The following is a 22,765-nucleotide window of genomic DNA, read 5'->3' as shown; positions in this document are numbered from 1 at the left end:
CCTGAATGTTCCTGTGTCTGCTGTGCGCAGTGTCATCAATAAGTGTAAAGCCCATAGCACTGTGGCTAACTTCCCAAGATGTGGACGGAAAAGAAATTTGACGAGAGATTTCAACGAAAAATCGTGCAGATGGTGGATAAAGAACCTTGACTAACATCCAAACAACTTCAAGCTGTCCTGCAGTCAGAGGGTACAACAGTGTCAACCCATACTATCTGTCGGCGTCTGAATGAAAAGGGACTCTGTGGTAGGATACCCAGGAAGACCCCAGTTCTGACCCAGTGACATAAAAATGCCAGGCTTACCGGAGAAAGCCAAAAACGTTTTGGAAGAATGTTCTCTGGTCAGATGAGACAAAGTAGAGCTTTTTTGTTAAAGGCATCAACATAGAGTTTACAGACCTTCAAAGAAAAGAACACGGTCCCCACAGTCAGACAGGGCAGAGGTTCTCTGATGTTTTGGGGTTGCTTTACGGCCTCTAGCCCTGGACTGCTTGACCGTGTGCATGGCATTATGAAGTATGAAGACTACCAACAAATTTTGCAGCATAATGTCGGGTCCAGTGTGAGAAAGCTGGGTCTCCCTATAAGGTCATAGGTCTCCCAGCAGGACAATGACCCAAAACACACTTCAAAAAGCAGTAGAAAATGGTTTGAGAGAAAGCACTGGAGACTTCTAAAGTGGCCAGCAATGAGTTCAGACCCGAATCCCATAGAACACCTGTGGAGAGATCAGAAAATGGCAGTTTGGAGAAGGCACCCTTCAAATCTCAGAGACTTGGAGCAGCTGGCAAAAGAAGAATGGTCTAAAATTCCAGCAGAGCATTGTAAGAAAGTTATTAATGGATACCGTAAGCGGTTGTTCACAGTTATTTTGTCTAAAGATTGTGCTACCAAGTATTATGCTGAGGATGCCAATACTTTTGTCCAGCCCATTTTTGGAGTTTTGTGTAAAATGATAATAATTTAAATATTTTTTTCATTCTTTTGTGTTTTTTCATTGCAAGCTAAAAAAATGAAGATACTACTACCAAAGCATTTGTAATTGCAATCATTTTCCAGGAGAAATTGAGCATTATCTGACAAAATTGCAGGGGTGCCAATTCTTTTGGCCAGCAGTGTCTTATTTCAATGACATGTTTCTCACGTCACTTTCTTTTTAGGAAAAATTAAGGCATGAAAACAAACAAGAACTGTTTTGTTCACAATTTATTATCTTACTATATACATACTATTTACAAGAAAATGCCTCCATATATTTGTACACTTAATTAGTACCATTAACGCAGTCGCACAATATAAAATATTTGGTCTTTGATAAAATGTGTTCGCTATTTCAAAATGTGATCATTATGATTTAATTAAATAACTGTACATATTTGAAATTTCACACAGACTGGTCGTTTATTGCCGTCAACATATTTAAAAATAATCATCAACTAAGAAAATCATCGTTGGCGGCGGCCCTAATGTCGAGCGGTGATTTAAAAAGCTGGGAAAACAAAGCCTCTTCTTGTCTGTTTTTCCACTCAATGTTTGAACTTCCACGCCAGCAAGAGCGCGCAGGCGGCCACTCCCACTGCCGTGGCCACGTATTTGACGTCGGCGCGCGGTTTACCGGCGGGGGCCGGCCGCTCCTCGGCGGGGGCGGCGCCACCATTGAGTGCGCATTGGCCGTCCAGGTCCGGAAGCGACGAGACGCGGCCCTCGTCGACCTGCGCCTCGTCTGTGCTGATTTCCAGACGTTCAGAGTCGCCCGAGTACGGCGGATCGGACTCCGGCGAGGCCGGACGGTCCCTTGGCCGGACGCTGACGAGGGGAAGGGGCGCGCTCAGGCACGGAGAATCGGGCGTTTCGGGCCTAACGGGGCTCGCCGACGAGCTTCCTGTAGATCCGTGCTTCTCCACCGCCGTCTGAAAACGGAAAAACGAGTGAGGAAAGGCTGCAACCTAGCCGTTCATGCCTATTGGTTTCAACTTGGATCTAGATCAAAATAAAATTAAAAACAGGAATTGGCCCAAAATGCCCCAATATTCGACAGGAAGTGACCCAAAATGACCCCAAACCAATAGGAAGTGAACTGGAATTGAACCCAATCAAGAGCTGAAACAGGAAGTGACCCAAAATAAATAGGATGTAGCCCAAAAGAAACAGCAAGTGTAACTGTAATAGCGTACGGCATGAATGCTATTTTTAGACCGCAAGACTGCGTGACGTCACCAGGGCTGCAGCTATCGAATATTTTAGTAAGCGACTAATCGACTGAAATTTCTATCGATTAATCGAGTAATCGGATAAAACATCTTTTTTTTTTTTTTTGTTTAGGTAAAGAGCAATTATAAATATACATGAGAAAAAAAGACATTTAATCCAATATTGAACCATTTTCAGTCAATCAATGCCTTTATTTTCGGTATAGATTGTTGAAAACAACAATTGCATCTCAGATGTGACTAGAAAAACAAAATCACTGCTTTCACTCCAAAAACTTGTAGATCTTATTAAAAAAAAAAAAAAAAAAAAACTTATTCCTTACCTAAAAATGTAATTACGCTTGATAACACACATCACTTGAAAGCTACGTGTTTTTCCCACGTGTTTCAATTTAATTTCCATCTGTGTCAAGCTCTTTTTAAAGTCTAGTTAAGTTTTAAGTTAGTCTAAACTGCAAGCACTTATAGGATTTTGAGTTTTTGCAGTGTTCAAAATAAATGTATGATACCTGCTCTATTGGAGCACATTAGGGACCAGTGCTACTTGGTGTTTCATTCAGCAATGACTACTGAGCTAAAACTGACAGTTACATTTATTATGTTTTAATTTTACACCCTCATCACTTTACAGTGCTGTGTTTTTACTGATTAAATAAAGCCTGTATGTAAGACACGTTAGCCACGCATCGACAGTGGTCATGATCAATAGAAACTTAGCCCTCCGAAAAGCTAACGTTACGTGGGCGAGTGACAGTAACGTTATATTTATTAGCGATGAGAAGTCTACTGCTTAAAGATGGCGGCTGTTTACTAACGCTGCCCAGACGCGGCCGAGTCTGTCATTTCGCATCTAGTCCTAAATGCATGCGATATCTATGAGACGCATCGGACACTACCTGCTACCACACTAGCATCATGCGGGCCTAGTTTTTAGCAACGTCGGCGTAATTTGTAGTGGCTGTCGGCTGCAGTAAGTTTTTTTTAATCTTTTCTTCCTCTACGCACGTGACGTCAGCGCATTGTCTCGCATTAAAAGTAGTCCGGGAAAAACGTGATGCTTAGACATGGCAAAATTAAACGATTCCTCAAGGTGAATAGAAATACTTGGATCAATTTTTAAACTCGAGTTACTCGAGTTGCTCGAGTATTCGTTTCAGCTCTAGACGTCACCATCGTAAACTGGAAGTGGGTCAACATAGAAGCGCCCTCGCATACAACCCATGTACTTAGTACTGCTTGTTTTCTGCCGGTAATCTTTCAAAAAAGAACATGTCGAGTAAGCACTGCTGCTATGGAACTTGTAAAATGACTCGAGACATTACGACATATGAAGGATGTTCTCTTCATACGTTTCCTGAAGCCAAAAACTCAGAGGGAAAAAAATGTGAAGAATGGATCAACTTGTGCGGACGTCCAAAAGAACAGTTTAACTCCAACAAGGTGAATTCACCTTTCATTCACCTTCATATTCAGTAAACATTCTGTTGGGGGCCAAGGTCCTACAGATGATGAAGAGGTAAGCCATTTTGATATTTTTTATTGTGACGTTTTGCCGAGCTGCTTCTGTCTGACAGTCAATGACCTGAAAAAAATTTAAATGGTATCTGCCTGCCACTGTTGTTACTTTTTCTTTTGTAAAGAAATAACTTTAGAAAGGGGAAGTGTATATAAATTAATAGAATTAATATTTGTTATTAATGAAAAAAATTAAGTGTTTGTTGGCTGTCACTGAGTAGCATTTACGATCACTACACAAAAATAGCAATATACATTACTCCCAAGAACGGTCAGAGATGTAAGACAACCAGAGGATATAATATATAAGAAAGACAGGCATATAGTGGTAAACGATAGATTGTTGAAACAGGAGAATGTCATTGTCAGTGGCTTAAGGCAATGCACACAATGAAAAAGGCGTTGATAAAAAAAGCTGCCTCAGGTCGGCTCTTTTTCCCGTCTATTTCGGCCCTCGACACTCAAGCCATCTCTTTAACTGAACATTTGTATGTTCTTCGACATCTTTACCAGTGAATTTGGCACCAGAGACATCATTTTCAGACAGAAGTGGTAGGTTTAGCTCAGTAAACATCTCGTTCTTACACTATTTACATGCATTTAGAACTAGGGAGAAACGCGAGCTTGACCCGCCTAGCAACAGTTGCTAACGTCATGAATATTAATCAGCAAAAGTGACGTGTTGTGTGCGCTAGCAGTTGAACCTAAATCAACAGGATGTAGTGGAAGTGACCCAGGAATGCCTCAAAATCAACAGGATGTGACCAACGAATAGGAAGTGACCCAGAAATGCTCTAATATCAACAGGAGGTGATCCCAAATGTAAAGAAGGTGAAGCAAACGCAATTAGAAATGGCCTATAAGTGCCCGAAATGCAACAACAAGAAACCCCAATTCAACAGGAAGTGACCTTAGTATGCCCTAAAATCAACAGTGAACAACAGGGAGCGACCATAGACTTCATAACCTATTGACATGACACGGGAAACGGGGCCGATTCGTAGGGGCCTATTTTCAAAAACTTCAAATTCAAATATTTTGAAAACCAAAGCTGCAACAAGCCGAAAACCAAAACAAGCACCTCCTTAGCCATATATGAGTCTCCATGAGCAGCGGCATCAAAAATTTCAAAAGTCGTTCCCTTATAAAGTCCTGATTAATTATTTTTCATATAAGTATAACACAACTTAAAATGGCTATAAAAGTCTCAGATTGTACACTAGATGAACAAAGATCACCAAATGCAGAGATAATCACCTATATTTTCCGGATCAATAGCAATATTTAACATATCATATGTTAAGTATAAAGCTACATTCACACCGGCCGCGTCATTTGCTTGCGGCGCGTCGGGTTTCCATTGAAAGTCAATGTAAACGCGCCACAAGGCGCGTCAAGCTGCCTTGCGTCACGCGTCACGCGTCGGGGCGTCGCGATGACGCCAAATCGACTGACGCGCGTCAAATTTAACGCGCCGCAAGAAGATGGTTTGGTTGAACTTTTCTGCGGCAGAGTTCAGCGTCGAGGGGGAAGCAGCCAATCGAATACGTTTTCTCATTCACGTGACTTTAGCTGCCCCGGAGCCGGAAACATGCCGCCACATCCGGTGAACACTAGTCAAAACATTTCGAACTACTCAGAAAATGGAAGGCGCTTTGAAAATTGCTGTGAGTGACCATAAAGTCCTTTTCAACACGACATTGCCAACATAGAAAGACCGGAACAAGAAGGACGCTGCCTGGAGGGAAATAAGCGATGTGCTCAATGTTTCTGGTAAGTACTGAACGCCGCAGCTAACGCAAAAAAAGGTAGCAAATGCTAAATTACAGGCTACAGTACTTAAAGCCAACAACTTACTACAACTCGGACAAAACGGGAAAACTGCTATGCTCATTTGTTTACAATTATTTAGCGCAGCAGCGGCTGGTTCGGCGCTGGTCTTTTTTTTTTTTTCTTTATTCGGCACAACGCCGGCCGACGTGGAAATGCACGATATTAATGGCGTTCCTTGATAAATTTGTAGCATCGAGAAAGACCTCTACCAATTTCGGTTCGTTTGTATGTGCATTAAGTTTCGATTGCATGTGCATTTAAGGTTTCTGTGCGATATGGAAGAAATTAATAAGGAACAAAAAAACTCTTCATATCTGCACAAAGGAATGCCATGACCCCTATATGACACTGACAAATGCAGCATTGTTACTATGTTTTGGTTTTTATTTTGTTATTTTAATTTACCTATATCTATTTAATTTTTTTTTTTTTAAACATTAGCCAAGACGAACATCAGAGTTTGATGGGGGATTCCACTCCTTGCATAGAGCCTATCCGTCCTTCGACTACACCCTCAATGGACTGGCCTCCTGGAACACCTGCCTTGGGAAGCACACCGACAGACTGCACACCAGCCATGGTTCACATCGCAGAAACGCCAGCCGTTCTATACTACTCCCCTTCCACAGTTAGCTGAGGACCCCTCCTCTCTCACCCCGGCAGTCACACCACAAAGGTCGCGTGGTATGTATAAAGTTTATTAATCGACGTAACTGATGTTTGTGTTGGACTTTTTTTTAATACAGGTAAAAAGCGAAAGGCGGGAGACTCCGTGGGAGTCCGTGGGAGAATGAGATTATCCAAGCCATCAAATTCCACGGAAACGATGCACCAACCCACAAAATAAACCACTGTCTTCTGGCATTTCAAGAGCTTATCGACACACTTCCAAAGATGAAGCAGCAGGAGCTTCGATTAAAGTTGCATCAGCTTGCGTTTGAGTTTGTGAAGGCACACGGGAGCTGCGTGAATTTTTTCTTCTACAACTATTGTACTGTGTGTATTTTGCAGTGGGGAATTATAGTTTTAATTTGTACCGAATTTATCTCTTGCAGTCTGGTCTATTATGTACGGTGTATCAAAGGAGTCAAATTACAATCAGACTTAAATGATTTGCAGTGTAGTTGAAAAAAGGGCTTACATAGGTTTTTGCATTCTTCTATGTATATAGGTTTGTTAAAAAAAAAAACTTCTTTTCAAAATTGTATTCATTCCTACTTCATTTGTTACCTAGTTAGGTACTGTACAGCTACACTCAGTTAGTTACAACTTGGGTTTTCATTTATTATACCATAAATTCTATTTCCGTTTATATGAGCATTAAAACATCAGGCATCAACTAAAAAATAGTAGTTATTTTCTTTTAAATTTTTTACTGTGTGATTTTTTTTTTCTTTATTCTACAACTATTTTACTGTGTGTATTTTGCAGTGGGGAATTATAGTTTAATTAGTACCGAATTGATCTCTTGCAGTCTGCTCTATTACTGGACTGTCTCAGGAAATTAGAATACACAATATTCTAATTTTTTGAGACAGTCCTGTGTATATATACAGGACTGTCTCAGGAAATTAGAATACACAATATTCTAATTTCCTGAGACAGTCAGGAAATTAGAATATTGTGTATTCTAATTTACACAATATTCTAATTTCCTGAGACAGTCAGGAAATTAGAATATTGTGTATTCTAATTTCCTGAGACAGTCCTGTATATATACACAGGACTGTCTAAAAAAATTAGAATATTGTGTATTCTAATTTTCTGAGACAGTCCAGTATGTATGGTGTATCAAAGGAGTCTCATTACAATCAGACTAATATGATTTGCAGTGGAGTTGAAAAAATGGCTTACATAGGTTTTTGCATTCCTCTATGTACATAGGCTTGTTAAAATTCTTTTCAAAATTGTATTCATTCCTACTTCATTTGTTTCATAGTTGGTTACAATTTGGGTTTTCATTTATTATACCATAAATTCTATTTCCAATTATATGCGCATTAAAACATCAGGCATCAACTAAAAAATGAATAAAGGAGTAGTATGAAATGTGAACTTAGAAAATCCAACCCCCCTGCACCAACAAATTAGCTGACAACTGTCATAAGTACATAAATACTTGATTACAAATATTATTTATCCACACAAACATTTTTAATATAACTAACCTCTTCGTTTTCAAACAGGTGGTTAGAAGCAAGGAACGTAATGAATTGTATAGTTTGTAATGATTGTGTGTTAAAAATAGGATAGGCCTTAGCAAGAATTGAAATACTTGGTGATAGATTGGCTTGGAGATAGCTAATGTAGGGGTTCCAGCAGATCTTGTCATCGATTAATACTAAATAAAGAAACTAAATAAGAAATTTACAAACACTTTAACATCACATTATTAACTTGTATGTTGAAATCAATATCATACAACTGCCAAACACCATGTTTTGTCTTTTCCAGGCTCTAATTACTGCACACACAGAACAAGAGTTGCCAGTACAAGTGAATTTTAAAATATTATAAAAATGAAAATTTAATAAAAAATTTCATTACAGAAAATGCAGGCATGGCAAATGTCCATGCGGGGTATTTATTAACACTTTCTAAACAATTTACAGTCTTGCTACTGTAATGCAACTTCATTTGTGAAATATAAGGTGAATGCTTCCCGCACTGCAATGGCCTCTCGTGTTGCGTTGTTGGCAGAAAGTCTGCTAACATCAGGGAGAGGATGGCTATCAACATTAGCTTTGGCATTTGGTGTTTCAGCTGTTCCTGGTGAAGATTTCCTAATGATCATCGACAACTTCTCTATGCCATTTTCAACGATGAGTCTATGGTTTTACCGGATACAAAACAAGGGCTGAACCGGAAGTAGTTCAGTCTCGCGGTCTGACTTCTCGAGCTCGGTGTGAATGCTTTTGGCGACGGCAATGTGCGCGTTATTTCGCGGCCGGTGTGAATGCAGCTTAAGTTTTTGACCAAAATAGCAACTTAATTTTTTAAAGTTGTTTTAAACAGCTAATAAATCACTCAACATCAGAAACTTAATACTTGAGGAAAACATGCAGGATCAATTATAAATAATATGTAAATAGATTATTAATCAATTCTATCTACAATCACAACTTATTGGAGAATAGAATAGCCCTTTATAATCATTATACACTATATACTGTTACCGAATGAGGCTAGTGGCCGCCCGGCGTAAACGGCGTATCTGGCGAAAATTCTTGTGAATAAATGCTTAAATCCCCGAATTCTTCATAGATATGGACGTAAAACAGTCTCAATTATTGGTCAAAAGGAAAAAAAAACATGGAGTTAGCATTAATTTTACGTAAATATGTCGAAGTACAATGCTAGTCTGTTAGCGAATGAGGCTAGCGGCCGCCTGGCGCAAAAGGAGCTTTTTTGGCGAAACTTTTTGTGAATAAATGCTCAAATCCCTGAATTCTTTATAGACATGGACGTAAAACAGTCTCGATTCTTGGTTAAAAGCAAAAGAAAACGTGCAGGTAGCATGTATTTTACTTAAATATGGCTAATGTGTGGCTCGTCTTTAGCCGACTCCTTGTGTAAAAAAAGAAGAAAATTCTTGTGAATAAATGCTTCAATCACTGAATTATTTATAGATCTGGACGTAAAACTGTCTCGATTCTTTGTTGAAAGAGCTAAAAACTGGGCAGTTACGCATCTATTTTACCTATTTATGTCGAAGAATGACGCCAATGCTTTCAAATTGCATGTATGGTGCGAAAAATATAATGTTTTCATTGAATCCTCGAACAAATCACTCCTGAGACAAACCTTCCTGTTTGTATGCAATACAGCTTTCGTAGTTCTTCTTCTCCAAGCTTTAACCCGGCTTTGACATGAAGATTGAAGATTCAAGCTCAGCCACTTATGGCAAGGCGTCGCGCAAAGAATGACGAAGTGTCACGTCAATAGTAATGAAATCTATAGAGCAGTGGTGTCCAAACTATTCCACATAGGGCCGCAGTGGGTGCTGGATTTCATTCCTACAAAACAAGACATCTTTTCACCAATCTGGTGTCTCACAAGTGTAATCAGTTGACTGCAGTCAGGTGCTGCTTGTTTTAGCACAAACTTCATTGGTTAAACTGTCTATGCTCGATTGGTAGGAACAAAAACCAGGACCCACAGCGGCCCTTGAGGACACGTTTGGACACCCATGCTAAAGAGTGACCCAAAAATCAATATGAGTGACACAAAATCGACAGGAAGTTTCTCACCTGAACTTCTGGATCATCTTTAGTCGCCGAGCTAGCGGTAGTGGTGGCGACTTCCTCTGTGGGCGGGGCCGTTTCCTGCACGGGAGACTTCTCGGCTGCAGATGGCGCCTCGCCGTCATCCGATCCCGCGAGACTCTCCCCCGAACTTTCAGAGGCGGCCGAATCGCACACTTCCGCCGACTCGGACGACGCCCGACGGTCTGGCGAAAGTTCTTCGGGTATCGCCGGACTATCCGGGACGTCAGAGTTTTCCTCCGGTTCCGGGCGATCCTGATCCGGCGAGGGTGTTTGGGAGGCGGGAGTTTGGTCTTCCGGGTCAGTCGGCGAAGAAGCGGCGGCCCGGCTCTCGGGGACGGTCGGCAGCGCCGCCCGGATGTTTGCTTCTACCGCGCTAGCGCTGGAAGCTTAAGTCAAGAAAAAAAAATGGAGGCGATTAACTTCATGCGCTGCCATCCCTCACGCTTCAAATGCAACCTAAGTGTAAATAGTTGACAGTGATAAAATAATCTTTTCAAGGCACCCCTACCAACATGGTCGCCCTGACGACATATTAGTAGGGGCGACGAAAGGTCTTTTCATGCGTCTGCCATGGATCGAAATGTGTTAACACTAGCAGAAGTGGGAGAGTTGGCAGCAAACGAACGTTCATTTTATTAACGTCAACGGAGTGCGCGGTGCCGCGCGGACATTAGCTTCCAGTACGCTAGCGCTGTCAGCTAAAACCAAGTAAAAAATCAAAGGGATCAACTCTTTCCCTGCGTTTGCCTGCACCAGTTAAATGTTCGTTCATTCGCCGCCATCTCTCTCGCTTCAAATGGCTCGGACATTTCCTAGTGATGAACTCCTTTCGATTCACGGCAGGATGATTGCACGTGGGCGTTAGCTTCCACCACACTAACGCTTTAAATCAAGAAAAAAAAAAAAGGCGGCAATTGCTGCCATTGCCAATAAACGTCCAAATACATTGGACGTCTGGTGCCTTCAAAATGTACATTTTCGGAAAGTAAATAAAAATGGATCTTACGGCGAGGTTCGGCGGCAACGAGCCTGGCGTACTCGGCGCGGACGTCGGCGGCAATGGCGCCATGCTCGCAGTTCTCCAGAGCTCGGATAAAATGGTCGGGCCAGCTTTGGCGCCTCTTCAGGCAGTCAAGCAGCAGGACCATGGCATCAAAGTTGCCGCACGTCTCCCGCTTGGCCTCGATGCACTCCTACAACGTGCCAAAAATACAAAAAAAATAAATATATAAAACCCCTAGCAAAAAGTATGGAATCACCAGTCTCGGACGAGCACTCACTCAGACATTTTATTATGTAGAAAAAAATAAGATAAAAAGCTTGAAAAAATAATGAATTAGTTCAAAAGAGCAACTCCTTGGCATTAAGAAACACAAAAGAAATGAATAAAAAACATTGTGGCAGACAGTAAATTTTACTTTTATTGAGCAAATGCAGGGAAATAAATACAAAATCACTCCATTCTGAAGAAAAAAAATATGGAATCACTCCATTTTTAGAAGAAAATACAGACACACTCAGTCAATTTCCTTTCCTTAATTGGGCCCCTGCCTCAGATTAGATCTGCTCGTTAGTCAGCAGTTAAAAACAGTGCAGTTATCACACCTTGGAAGGCTGCTGGACCAAGTGGACTCACAAGAATCATGGCTCCGACAAGAGAGATGTCTATTGAGACCAAGGAGAGGATCAAACTTTTTGAAGAAGGTAAGGCTACACGCATGGTTGCCAAAGATGTGGGCTTTTCACAGTCATCAGTATCAAAAATCTGGACCAAGTACAAACAGCATGGCATGATTGTTAAAGTTAAGCGTACTGGTAGACATCCAAACGTCTTGACAAACAACTAAAGGCCATACGTCTTGAAAACAGAAGATGTACAACAAGACAAATGAAGTAATGGGAGGAGAAAACAGAAGATGTACAACAAGACAAATGAAGTAATGGGAGGAAGCTTGAGTCAAGCTTGAGTCAAGGTATGTGACAGTACTGTGCAAAATCGCCTAAAGGAAATGGGATTTTCACACAGGAAAGCTCAAAGGAAACCATTATTAACACTTAAACAGAAAAGAACAAGACTGTAATGGGCTAAGGAGAGGCAATCATGGACTGTGAATGACTGGATGAAGGTTATTTTCAGTGATGAGTCAAGAATCTGCATTGGACAAGGTGATGATGCTGGAACTTTTGTTTGGTGCCGTTCCAGTGAGATTTACAAAAATGACTGCTTGAAGAAAACATCAAAATTCCCTCAGTCCTTGATAATATGGGGCTGCGTGTCAGGCAAAGGCACTGGGGAGATGGCTGTGGTTAAATGTTCAATAAATGCACAAGTTTACATTGCAATTTTAGACAGCTTTCTTATTATCCTTTCAATTGAAAATATGTTTGGGGATAATAAAGTCATTTTCCAAGATGACAATGAATCATGCCACCGAGCTAAAACTGTTAAAGCAGTCCTTAGAGAAAGACTCATCCAGTCAATATCATGGCCTGCAAATAGCCCAGATCTCAACCCTACTGAACACCTGTGGTGGAAATTGAAAAAAAAAAAAGGTCCACAGCAAGGCTCCGACCTGCAAGGATGATGTAGCAACTGCAATCAAAGAGAGTTGGCACCAAATTGATGAAGAATACTCACCAAGTCCATGCCTCAGAGACTGCAAGCTGTCATAAAAGCCAGAGGTGGTGCAACTAAATACTAGAGAGGTGTTTTGATTGTTATTTCTTTGTTTGTTTCTCATGATTCCATATATTTTTCCTCAGAATGGAGTAATTATATATTTATTTCCCTGCACTTGCTCTATAAAAGTAACATTTACTGATCACAATGGTTTTTTATTCATTTCTTTTAGTTTTTCTGAATGCTAAAGAGTTGCACTTTTGAACTATTTATTTTTTTCAAGCTTTTTACCTGAGTTTGTTCTACATAATAAAATGTCTGAGTGAGTGGTCGTCTGAGACTGGTGATTCTATACTTTTTGGTAGAGGTTATAACTCTTATGGTCACTGGTTGGGTGATGATCGTTGTTCAATGTGCTTTTGCACCACCTAGTGTTACAGAAGAAAACTTGAACCTCTAATGCAGACATTTATTTACAGTGGTACTTGTACATACGATTGCTTCGACACACGATCTTCTCGACATCCGAGGTAAAATTTGATTTGCCATTTGTTTCTACATCCGATGACATGCTCAAAATACGACGATTTATGACAGCTCCGCAGTTTTATTGTTTTCCCGCAAGACGGACGCAGGGGGATTTTCTTGTGAGAGAAATCAACATGGGTTCCAACAATGTGAGTGCAGGTGGTGAAAAAAGGAAAAAGTGGAGGCTTACCATTGAAATGAAGATGGAAATGATAAAAAAAAAAAAAAATATGAGCGTGGGGTGCACATCCGTGAACTGGCTCAACAATACGGCCGTAGACTGTCTATGATCTCGGCGGTCCTACTCCGTTTGCCAGCTTTTATAAGTTTGTAACATCGCCAAAGAAATCGCCAGCTTCGTCAGATTTTTAATCATTTATTTCAGAATTTGTGCTGTACAACATGCCTATTGTCCGTCGTAGCTGAACAAGTGAAAAAGTAAAAAGTACTCCCTCACTGTAACATGTCAGCCACGCGGTGCATTAAGGTACATCACACAAAAATACATCTGCCACATTAGAACCCGATTGGTTACATTATTACAGGTATTATTATAACTGTAATTATATTATTAGTTCGATTTTTATTCATAATTTATTTGTTTTGCTCCGTGCAAATGCTTTTTGTAATAGTACCAGCAGTATTTGTTAAGGATTTAGCGTAGGTTTTCGGGCTGTGGAACAAATTAATGGAATTATAATGGATTCTTATAATCCTGCTCGACCTACGTCCATTTCCACTTACAAACAAGGTCCTGGAACGAATTAACTTCGTATGTAGAGGCACCACTGGATTTACCTTTCATAATCAACCTGTCTTAAAAAACCAAAGCATTTTAGCCTCAAATATCAGCTTACAAAATTGACTTTAGCCATCAGCAATCGGCTGAATTTATCATTTAAAAATCGGTATCGGCCTTTCAAAATCCCATTTCGGTTGACCTCGAGTATTTTCCATTATTATTTTTTTAATGAATGCTTTTTAAATAAAAGAATATTCAGTTCTTCCACTTTTGAAAAATACTTTTACTGAAGTAATGACAAGAAATAAGGTAGCTGTTTTTACAGATTTTGTAATAAAAAAAAACAAACTGAAATGCAGTTTAGCGCATCATCCACTTTTTGCCCAATGTCAGCTAGGATCAGCTCCAGCACCCCCGAGTTAATTCAAGAATTCAGTATTTTCGTAGGATTCAGAAGCTCGAAAAGCTTATTTGGACCGTTTTGGACATCAACTTTTTTTAAGTCCATTTTTTTAAAAATCAAAACTTCAGTTGATCGCTGACGTTTGAAGCCGATTTTGTAAGCGAGACAGACACACCTTTTCAAAGCGTGAAAATGATGAAAAGCAATTGCAAGACTAATCAGAAGTTGCATTAGATTTTGCATTGCATGGACAAAGATTTATCGGCCAAACGGTTAAATCAGTGGTTGCCAAACTATTCCACATAGGGCCGCAGTGGGTGCAGGATTTCGTTCCAACAAAACAAGACAACACCCATGCACTAATCTGGTGTCTTTCAAGTGTAATCAGTTGATTGCAGTCAGGTGCTGCTTATTTTAGCAGAAACTTCATTGGTTTAACTGTCGGTACTCGATTGGTTGGAACAAAAACCAGGACCCACAGAGGCCCTTGAGGACCAGTTTGGAGACCCCTGGGTTAAATTATCCCATTATATCTGCCGATCACAGACTTCATAATGATATTGATGGGACACTGGGCGCGGGACCGATTAATAGGGGTCCTGCATTGTTGGCGTGGCCGTCAAAACTGACCGAGTGGAATAACAAAGAGCTTTTTCCGGTGAAAATAATCCCTGAATTCTTTATCGATATGGACGTAAAACAGTCTCAATTCTTGGTTAAAAGCAAAAAAAAGTCCAGTTAGCATTTATTTTACGTAAATATGTCAAAAAACGATGCTTGTCTGTTAGTCAATTTGGCGGCCGCCATATATTAAGAGCTTTTCCGGTGAAAATTCTTGTGAATAAATGCTTAAATCTCTAAATTCTTTATAGATATGGATGTAAGACAGTCTCGATTCTTGGTTAAAAGCCAAAAAAAACAAAACAAAACAAAAACAAAAACGTGCAGTTAGCATTTATTCTACGTAAATATGTCGGAGAACGATGCTTGTCTGTTAGTCATTGTGGCGGCGACCTTATATAAACTGAGCTTTTCCAGTGAAAATTCTTGCGAATAAATGCTTAAATCTCTGAATTCTTTATAGATATGGATGTAAGACAGTCTCGATTCTCGGTTAAAAGCAAAAAACAAAAACAAAAACAAAAAAACGTGCAGTTAGCATTTATTTTACGTAAATATGTCGCAGAACGATGCTTGTCTGTTAGGCAATGTGGCGGCGGCCTTATGTAAACTGAGCTTTTCCAGCGAAAATTCTTGTGAATAAATGCTTAAATCCCTGAATTCTTTAAAGATATAGATGTAAAACAGTCTGAATTCTTAGGTAAAAGCAAAAAAAAAAAAAAAACGTGTAGGTTAGCATTTATTTTACAGAAATATGTCGAAGTACGATTCTTGTCTGTTAATGTGGCAGCCGCCATATGTAAACAGAGCTTTTCCGGTGAAAATTCTTGTGAATAAATGCTTAAATCCCAGAATTCTTTATAGATATGGACGTAAAACAGTCTCAATCCTTGGTTAAAAGCAAAAAAACTTTGCAGTTAGCATTTATTTTACGTAAATGTGTCGAAGTACGATATTAGTCTGTCAGTCAATGTGGTGGCCGCCATATGTGAACAGAGCTTTTCCAGTGAAAATTGTAAATAAATGCTTAAAGCCCTGAATTCTTTACAGATATGGACGTAAAACAGTCTCAATTCTTGGTTAAAAGCAAAAAAAAAAAAAATGTGCAGTTAGAATTTATTCTTCGTAAATATGTCAAAGAATGATGCTAGTCTGTTAGACAATGTGGCGGCAGTCTTACAACAAAAAGCTTTTTACGTTGAAAATTCTTGTGAAAAAATGAAAAATATAATAATTACCTTGAATTCTCGAACAAATCACTCCTGAGACAATCCTTCCTGTTTGTATGCGGTACAGCTTTTGTACTTTTTCGATATAAATCCGGCGTTGGATCACTGCATGTGTCACTGCGACAGACTGCGAATAACTGAAGCGGATTGTAGGATGGCCCCCTACTTGAAGGTGTGGCGCAGTGAAGGTCGAATCTGACCCGTCAATATCATTATGAAGTCTATGGGCCGATGTTAAAAAAAGTCCACATATCGGTAGATATATTTACTTTCATGCACAAATGACTACTTTTTTTGGAAACAGCACCAATTTACTCATCGACGGCGTTCGATGTCCGATCCGTTTCGACTAAATGGATCGGAAGTCGAGAGCAGTCCATTTTTTTAAATGACTAAAAATCAGCGTTGGATAAAGGCTCCTCACCCGGTCGTGGGCGGTCAGGCAGGGCAAGTGTACGACGATCTCTCGCGCTTTGACCGTACTGACGATGGTGGGCATGTTGGTGCGCAGGTAGCCGTCGTACAGCCTGTCACCGGCGTATGACATCTGCTCGCAGAAATGGACAGGCTCACATGTAAAGAAAGCAAAGCGGCGCACCCAAAAAATGCTTCTGCCACTTTAAGAGATCCGGCGGTCGTCTCGGTCACGACGCCAGTTCTTTTTGGTGACATTTGCAATTTGTTTAGTGAAAACAAAAGGGAGTCAGCTGCTGGATGTGGTTCACTCAGGAGGCACAGATGATTAATTCACTTTAGGTGCTTTTCATTTTTCTCTTTCAGTTTCTCTTGCCCGCTTCCACTTTCACTTTTGAAACAGTGAAAAGTGAGAGAAACCTAAATGGAAATCGTTTGCAACAGTCTTGGAATACTTCATGTTAGCTTAGCAATTAGCATCTCATGCAAAAGCTACATTCCTTTTTTTACCCCCATTCATTTATAACTGGTCAAATTTCCCATTTATTTCAATGGCACACGCTCCTATTGATTTCCAAACCAAGACCCCAAAACTGACAGGCAGTGACCCAATATCAATAGGAAGTAACCTCGAAATGACCCCAAATAAAAAGGAATTATGCACGTAACAAGAGGAAGTGACTGCGGAATAACCCAGATGAATAGGAAGTAACCCTATTGATTTTCAACCGAAGTGACTCAATATAAACAAAAAATCACCCCAGTTGTCCAAAAATCAATAGGAAGTGACTAAGGGTGTAATGGTACATGTATTTGTATTGAACCGTTTCGGTGCGTGGTGCTCGGTTCGGAACGGTGGCGTGCCGAACGAGTTTCTGACATAATGTAACCCTTACTTTTCGAGGCTGTGAGTCGATTGGCTTACAGTTTCTTTGAGTAGATTATATTTACTCCGTCTTCTCTACCATAATGAGGACCAACACGGTAGGACAGTAAACCCAGAAACGTCAACGGCGCGACAACGTGGCCGCCCCGAGAACGCAGTGAAACGCGAGCGTTAAAGTCAATCAGCCAATGCAAACCAGTCGAAGTGCGGCCCCGTGTTAGACGCGACCCAGAAGCGGCTCAACACAACGCACGCGAAAAGAACGGCAGAGTTTATTATTTGACGCAAGACGCAACCCTCCTGCGTCAATACTACTACCGGTAGCTAGGATCTGGCAGACCGGAAGTCACTCGTGTAAAAATACGGTGGATCCGGTCGATTTTCAAACTAATATGCAATCGTAACCCACTTTTTGAGTCCATCAGATTTCTTGAGTCGTAGATCGGGGCACAGTTGACTTGTCTTTGTTGATTTACTGCTGTCTTCGCTGCTATAATGATAACCAACACGGCCCCGTGTTCAATACAAAACTCTCCTACCACAACAAAACAAGTAGGAACTAATATTTACATAGGAACTAAAGTTATACAACATAAAGTATACACTATGAATGAATACTACATCACATTTGTAAAATATAAACACATAATAAATAATAGCCCATTTAAATAAAATACATTGAAATGAGCTATAACACCTGTTATTAAATAATAAGAATAATACACAGATCCTGCTTACACAATTAAATTTATTAATTTCTGTGTGGCGCTTTAACTTGAGAAAATCCACCAATAAAGCTTTTGAAAACCGTTCATAGAAAAAATGATTCATTGAGGGATTTCATTTGTAAAATACATGTTAAAATCTTTGTCATTGGGATTGCTTTTCTCTTCAGCACAGGACTTATTTTTTCTTCTTTCTTTCAGAAAGAAAGCTGACCAATACGCGGGGTCTGAAAGGCAAATTGTTGTTGGATTATCTTTAAATACCCGCTACTTTTTGAACAGAATTCTAGCTTTGTATAGGCTAATGTTGCTATTGTAAAAAGCACAACGGTGTGTAATAAACAACTAGCACATTTATATTTTGCATTCTGTTTTCTTACTGTACCGAAAATGAACTGAACTGTGACCTCAAAACCGAGGTGCGTACCGCACTGAGATTTTTGTGTACCGTTACACCCCTAGAAGTGACCCAAACCACCCAGGAAGTGACCCCGGAAGGCACCCAACTCAACAGGAAGTGACCCCAAAATTCCCCATAATCAACAGGAAGAGGCACAATATCAGTAGGAAGTGAGCCGATTACTTTCCAACCCAAGTGACTCAATATCAACAGGAAGTGAGCCCGAAATGACCTCAGATCAATGAGAAGCGACTCATTATCAACAGGAAGGGACATAGAAATAACCCCAGATCAAAAGGAAGTGACCAGATAACAACAGGAAGTGAACTTATATAGTGATATGAAAAAGTATCTGAACCTTTTGGAATTTCTGTCATTGTTTGCATACTATCCTCATTAAAATATGAAAACTATAAATGTTTGGCTGGTTTTAGTTAAAGCAGACACTGTTTTTTTTTTTATCTGTGTGGTTTTGACAAAGATCAGATCACATTTGATGGTGATTTTATGCAGAAATGTGAGCAATTCCAAAGGGTTCAGATACTTCTACATACCACTGTACTACACACACACACATACATTATATATATATATATATATATATATATATATATATATATATATATACAGTATATTAGGGCTGTCAAAAATATTGTGTTAACGGGCAATTAATTTTTTAAATTAATCACGTTAAAATATTTGACGCAATTAACGCACAAATGCCCCGCTCAAACAGATAAAAATGACAGCATAGTGAAATGTGTACTTTTTGTGTTTTTCGGAGTTTTGTCGCCCACTGCTGGCGCTTGGGTGCGACTGATTTTATAGGCTTCAGCACCCATGAGTAAGTAATTATTGACATCAACAATGGCGGGCTACTAGTTTATTTTTTGATTGAAATTTTTACAAATTTTATTAAAACGAAAACATGAAGAGGTGTTTTAATATAAAATTTCTATAACTTGTACAAACATTTATCTTTTAAGAACTACAAGTCTTTCTATCCATGGATCACTTTAACAGAATGTTAATAATGGTAATGCCATCTTGTTGATTTATTGTTATAATAAAGAAATACAGTACTTATGTACCGTATGTTGAATGTATATATCCATCTTGTGTCTTATCTTTCCATTCCAACAATAATTTACAGAAAAATATGGCATATTTTATAGACGGTTTGAATTGCCATTAATTGCGATTAATTACGATTAATTAATTTTTAAGCTGTAAGTGTGTAAGTGTGGGCGAATGGTATCCAGAAGAGGGAAGGTGATCTCAAGTGAAAGGGCTGAACTACCTGAAGGCAACATAACAGATGTGCTTGACAGCTACAAGTATCTGGGGATCCCACAGGCAAATGGAAACCATGAGGAAGCAACTAGAAGGTCTGCCACAACCACATACCTACAGAGGGTGAGGCAGGTCCTCAAGAGTCAGCTGAATGGCAAGAATAAGATCCACGCCATCAACAGCTATGCCCTACCAGTAATCAGATACCCTGCTGGCATCGTATCCTGACCACTGGAAGAGATGCAGGCTACCGACATCAAGACAAGGAAGCTCCGTACAATGCACGAAGGGTTTCACCCTAGGTCCAGCATCCTGAGGCTCTACACAAAGCGGAAAGAGGGAGGCCGAGGACTAGTGAGCATCAGAGCCACTATCCAGGAGGAAACTACATCCCTCCAAGAGTACATCACGAAAATGGCACCCAGTGATAACCTACTCGGTGAATGCCTCAGGCATCAGAAGCCCAATAAGGAGGAGGACTCTGAGGAGCTATCATGGAAGGACAAGCCCCTGCATGGTGTGTACCACCGACAAATTGAGGAGGTAGCTGACATGGGAAAAACATACCAGTGGCTGGAAAAAGGCCGGACTGAAAGACAACACGGAGGCACTGATCATGGCAGCACAAGAACAGGCCCTTAACACAAGAGCAATAGAGCCCGGGGTCTATCACACCAGACAGGACCCCAGGTGCAGGCTATGCAAAGAGGCCCCTGAGACAGTCCAGCACATCACAGCAGGGTGTAAGATGCTAGCAGGCAAGGCATACATGGAACGACATAACCAGGTAGCAGGCATAGTGTACAGGAACATCTGTGCCGAGTACGTACTGGAGACCCCGGAGTCAAGGTGGGCCACACCTCCAAAGTTGGTCGAGAACAACCGAGCCAAGATCCTGTGGGACTTCCAGATCCAGACAGACAAACTGGTGATGGCCAACTAGCCTGACATAGTGGTGGTGGATAAACATCAAAAGACAGCAGTAGTGATAGATAGTTGTAGAAAATGTGGGGAGTGAAGGCAAGAGTGGTGCCAGTTGTGATCGGGACACTTGGGCAGTAACCTCCAAGCTGGGTGCATGGCTCCAACAGATACCAGGAACAATGTCCGACGTCTCCATTCAGAAGAGCGCAATCCTAGGGACAGCTAAGATCCTGTGCAGGACCTTCAAGCTCCCAGGCCTCTGGTAGAGGACCCGAGCTTGAAAGGAGAGACCATACCGCCCAAGTGGGCGAGACAACGATTTAATTTTTAAAAAGTATATATATAAGTGCTGCGACGATTAATTGATTAACTCGAGTATTCGATTAGAAAAAAAAGATTCGAATTAAATTCTGCTGCTTCGAGTATGCGTTTAATTATAGTGGCGTTGTAGTGGTTTGCTGCTCTCTGTTAAGACCAACATAAGCTAAGTTTTTGTTTGAGCTAATGTTTTTTAATGCATTTCTATTTTAGTTTATACGTATATTTAACTGTTTTTGTGGGCATGTGTTTGAACCATTTGTTAGGAACATGGTTAAAAAAAAAAAAAGTTAGCATTTTATAGCATTTAAGCCAGCGGACTTTTGCTATGTAACTTAGCCAATTGTTCTTTTGTTGTACATAGATCCTCATTTATTTTTTATACCGTTTGAGGCTCAGCTCAGGTATTTTCATTTTTTATGTTCCTTATCAGATTACTTAATTATTCAAACTACGTAGTTGACCGATTAATCGACTACTAAAATAATCGATAGCTGCAGCCCTATTTTGAACACTGCAAAAACTCAAAATCCTATAAACGTAATGACAATTTTTGGTAAGAAATATGACTTTTTTTTTTTTTTTTTAAATAAGATCTGGAAGTTTTTTGAGTGAAAGCGAATTAGGTTTTATTTCTTTCTGGTCACTTCTGAGATGCAATTGTTGGCTGTTTTCAACAATGTACATCGAAAATAAGGACATTGATTGTCTGAAAATGGTTCAATCTTAGGTAAAAATGTCTTGTTTTCCTATGTATAGTTATAATTGCTCTTTACCTAAAAAATGTTTTATCCGATTACTCGATTAATCGATAGAATTTTTTTGTCGAATACTCGATTACTACAATATTCGATAGCTGCAGCCCTAATATATATACAAGCTCTTAATTCATAACAAGGTTTCACTTGGTGTGTGGCCCCAGATCAATAGGAAGTGAGGCGATAACGACAGGAAGTGACTGCGAAATGACCCCAGATGATTAGGAAGTGACCCAATTCAAACAAAAAAAGTGACCTTGAAATGACCCCAGATGAATAGGAAGTGACCCAATAAAAAGGGACCATGAAATGACCCCAGATGAATAGGAAGTAATCTGATATAAACAGGAAGTGACCCTATTGAATTCCTAGGTGACTCCGTATCAACAAGTAATTACTCTTAAACATCCCAGAACATATAGGAAGATATTGGAATTTTTATAAGCATGGCTGCGAAGGTCTTCTGAATGCATTCCTCTTCATTATTTTTATTTCTTTACAGTGACGTGTTGGTTTTAAGGGCGTGGACGTCACCTGGTCTCTGGTGCACAGGTGTCAGCACACCAAAATTAGATCTATTGTGTAAAACGCTTTGCGTGCCGTTCCGTGCGCGGGCGGTTAACATGACAGATTGCAGATTAACAAAGAAGCACACCGTCACGCCATTCCTTGACTCCAGGCAAGGACGACTCTTGACCTCTGCGCAACATTTCAAGCGGGACTTCACAATTTAGGAAAACCGTGAGCGTAAAACGACGCACAAAACGTTTGACGAAGTCCATCCTCAAGCAACGCGAGAAACGGCTTGCTCGCTAACTTTAGCAGCGCGCCAATGACTCGCGCAGAGTTATTCCGAGTCAAGGTGTCGTCACTTTTTCAAGTCGCGGAAATAAATGGTGACAAAAAGCGTTCGAATCGAACGGGCTCACCTTTGGCGTGCGAGGACAGCTGTTGCTCACTCGGGGAGTCAAATCCCGCAGTAAAGCCTCCGAGGACGACTGGACGGGACGCGCCTCTGCGTAGATAGCGCGTATAGGACGCTAGATGGCTAAACACTGAGCCGACGGCTTATCTGG

The 22,765-nt window shown here is 40.4% G+C and overlaps 1 protein-coding gene across 1 annotated transcript; it reads right to left on the bottom strand.

The window, feature by feature from the left end:
* Positions 1–1,112: 1,112 nt before the first annotated feature.
* mavs (mitochondrial antiviral signaling protein) lies at positions 1,113–22,765 on the bottom strand. Its single transcript, XM_057858849.1, has 5 exons — positions 22,619–22,765; positions 16,396–16,518; positions 10,835–11,021; positions 9,811–10,214; positions 1,113–1,912 (listed from the first exon to the last, which is right to left on the bottom strand). The coding sequence occupies exons 2-5, from the start codon at positions 16,516–16,518 to the stop codon at positions 1,529–1,531; spliced, it is 1,098 nt and encodes a 365-aa protein (XP_057714832.1). The 5' UTR covers positions 22,619–22,765; the 3' UTR covers positions 1,113–1,528.

Source organism: Corythoichthys intestinalis, chromosome 15, assembly GCF_030265065.1.
Source record: "Corythoichthys intestinalis isolate RoL2023-P3 chromosome 15, ASM3026506v1, whole genome shotgun sequence".
In the NCBI taxonomy this organism is placed as follows: domain Eukaryota; kingdom Metazoa; phylum Chordata; class Actinopteri; order Syngnathiformes; family Syngnathidae; genus Corythoichthys; species Corythoichthys intestinalis.
The sequence above is the reverse complement of the archived record's forward strand: the minus strand, read 5'-3'. Positions and strand labels throughout refer to the sequence as shown.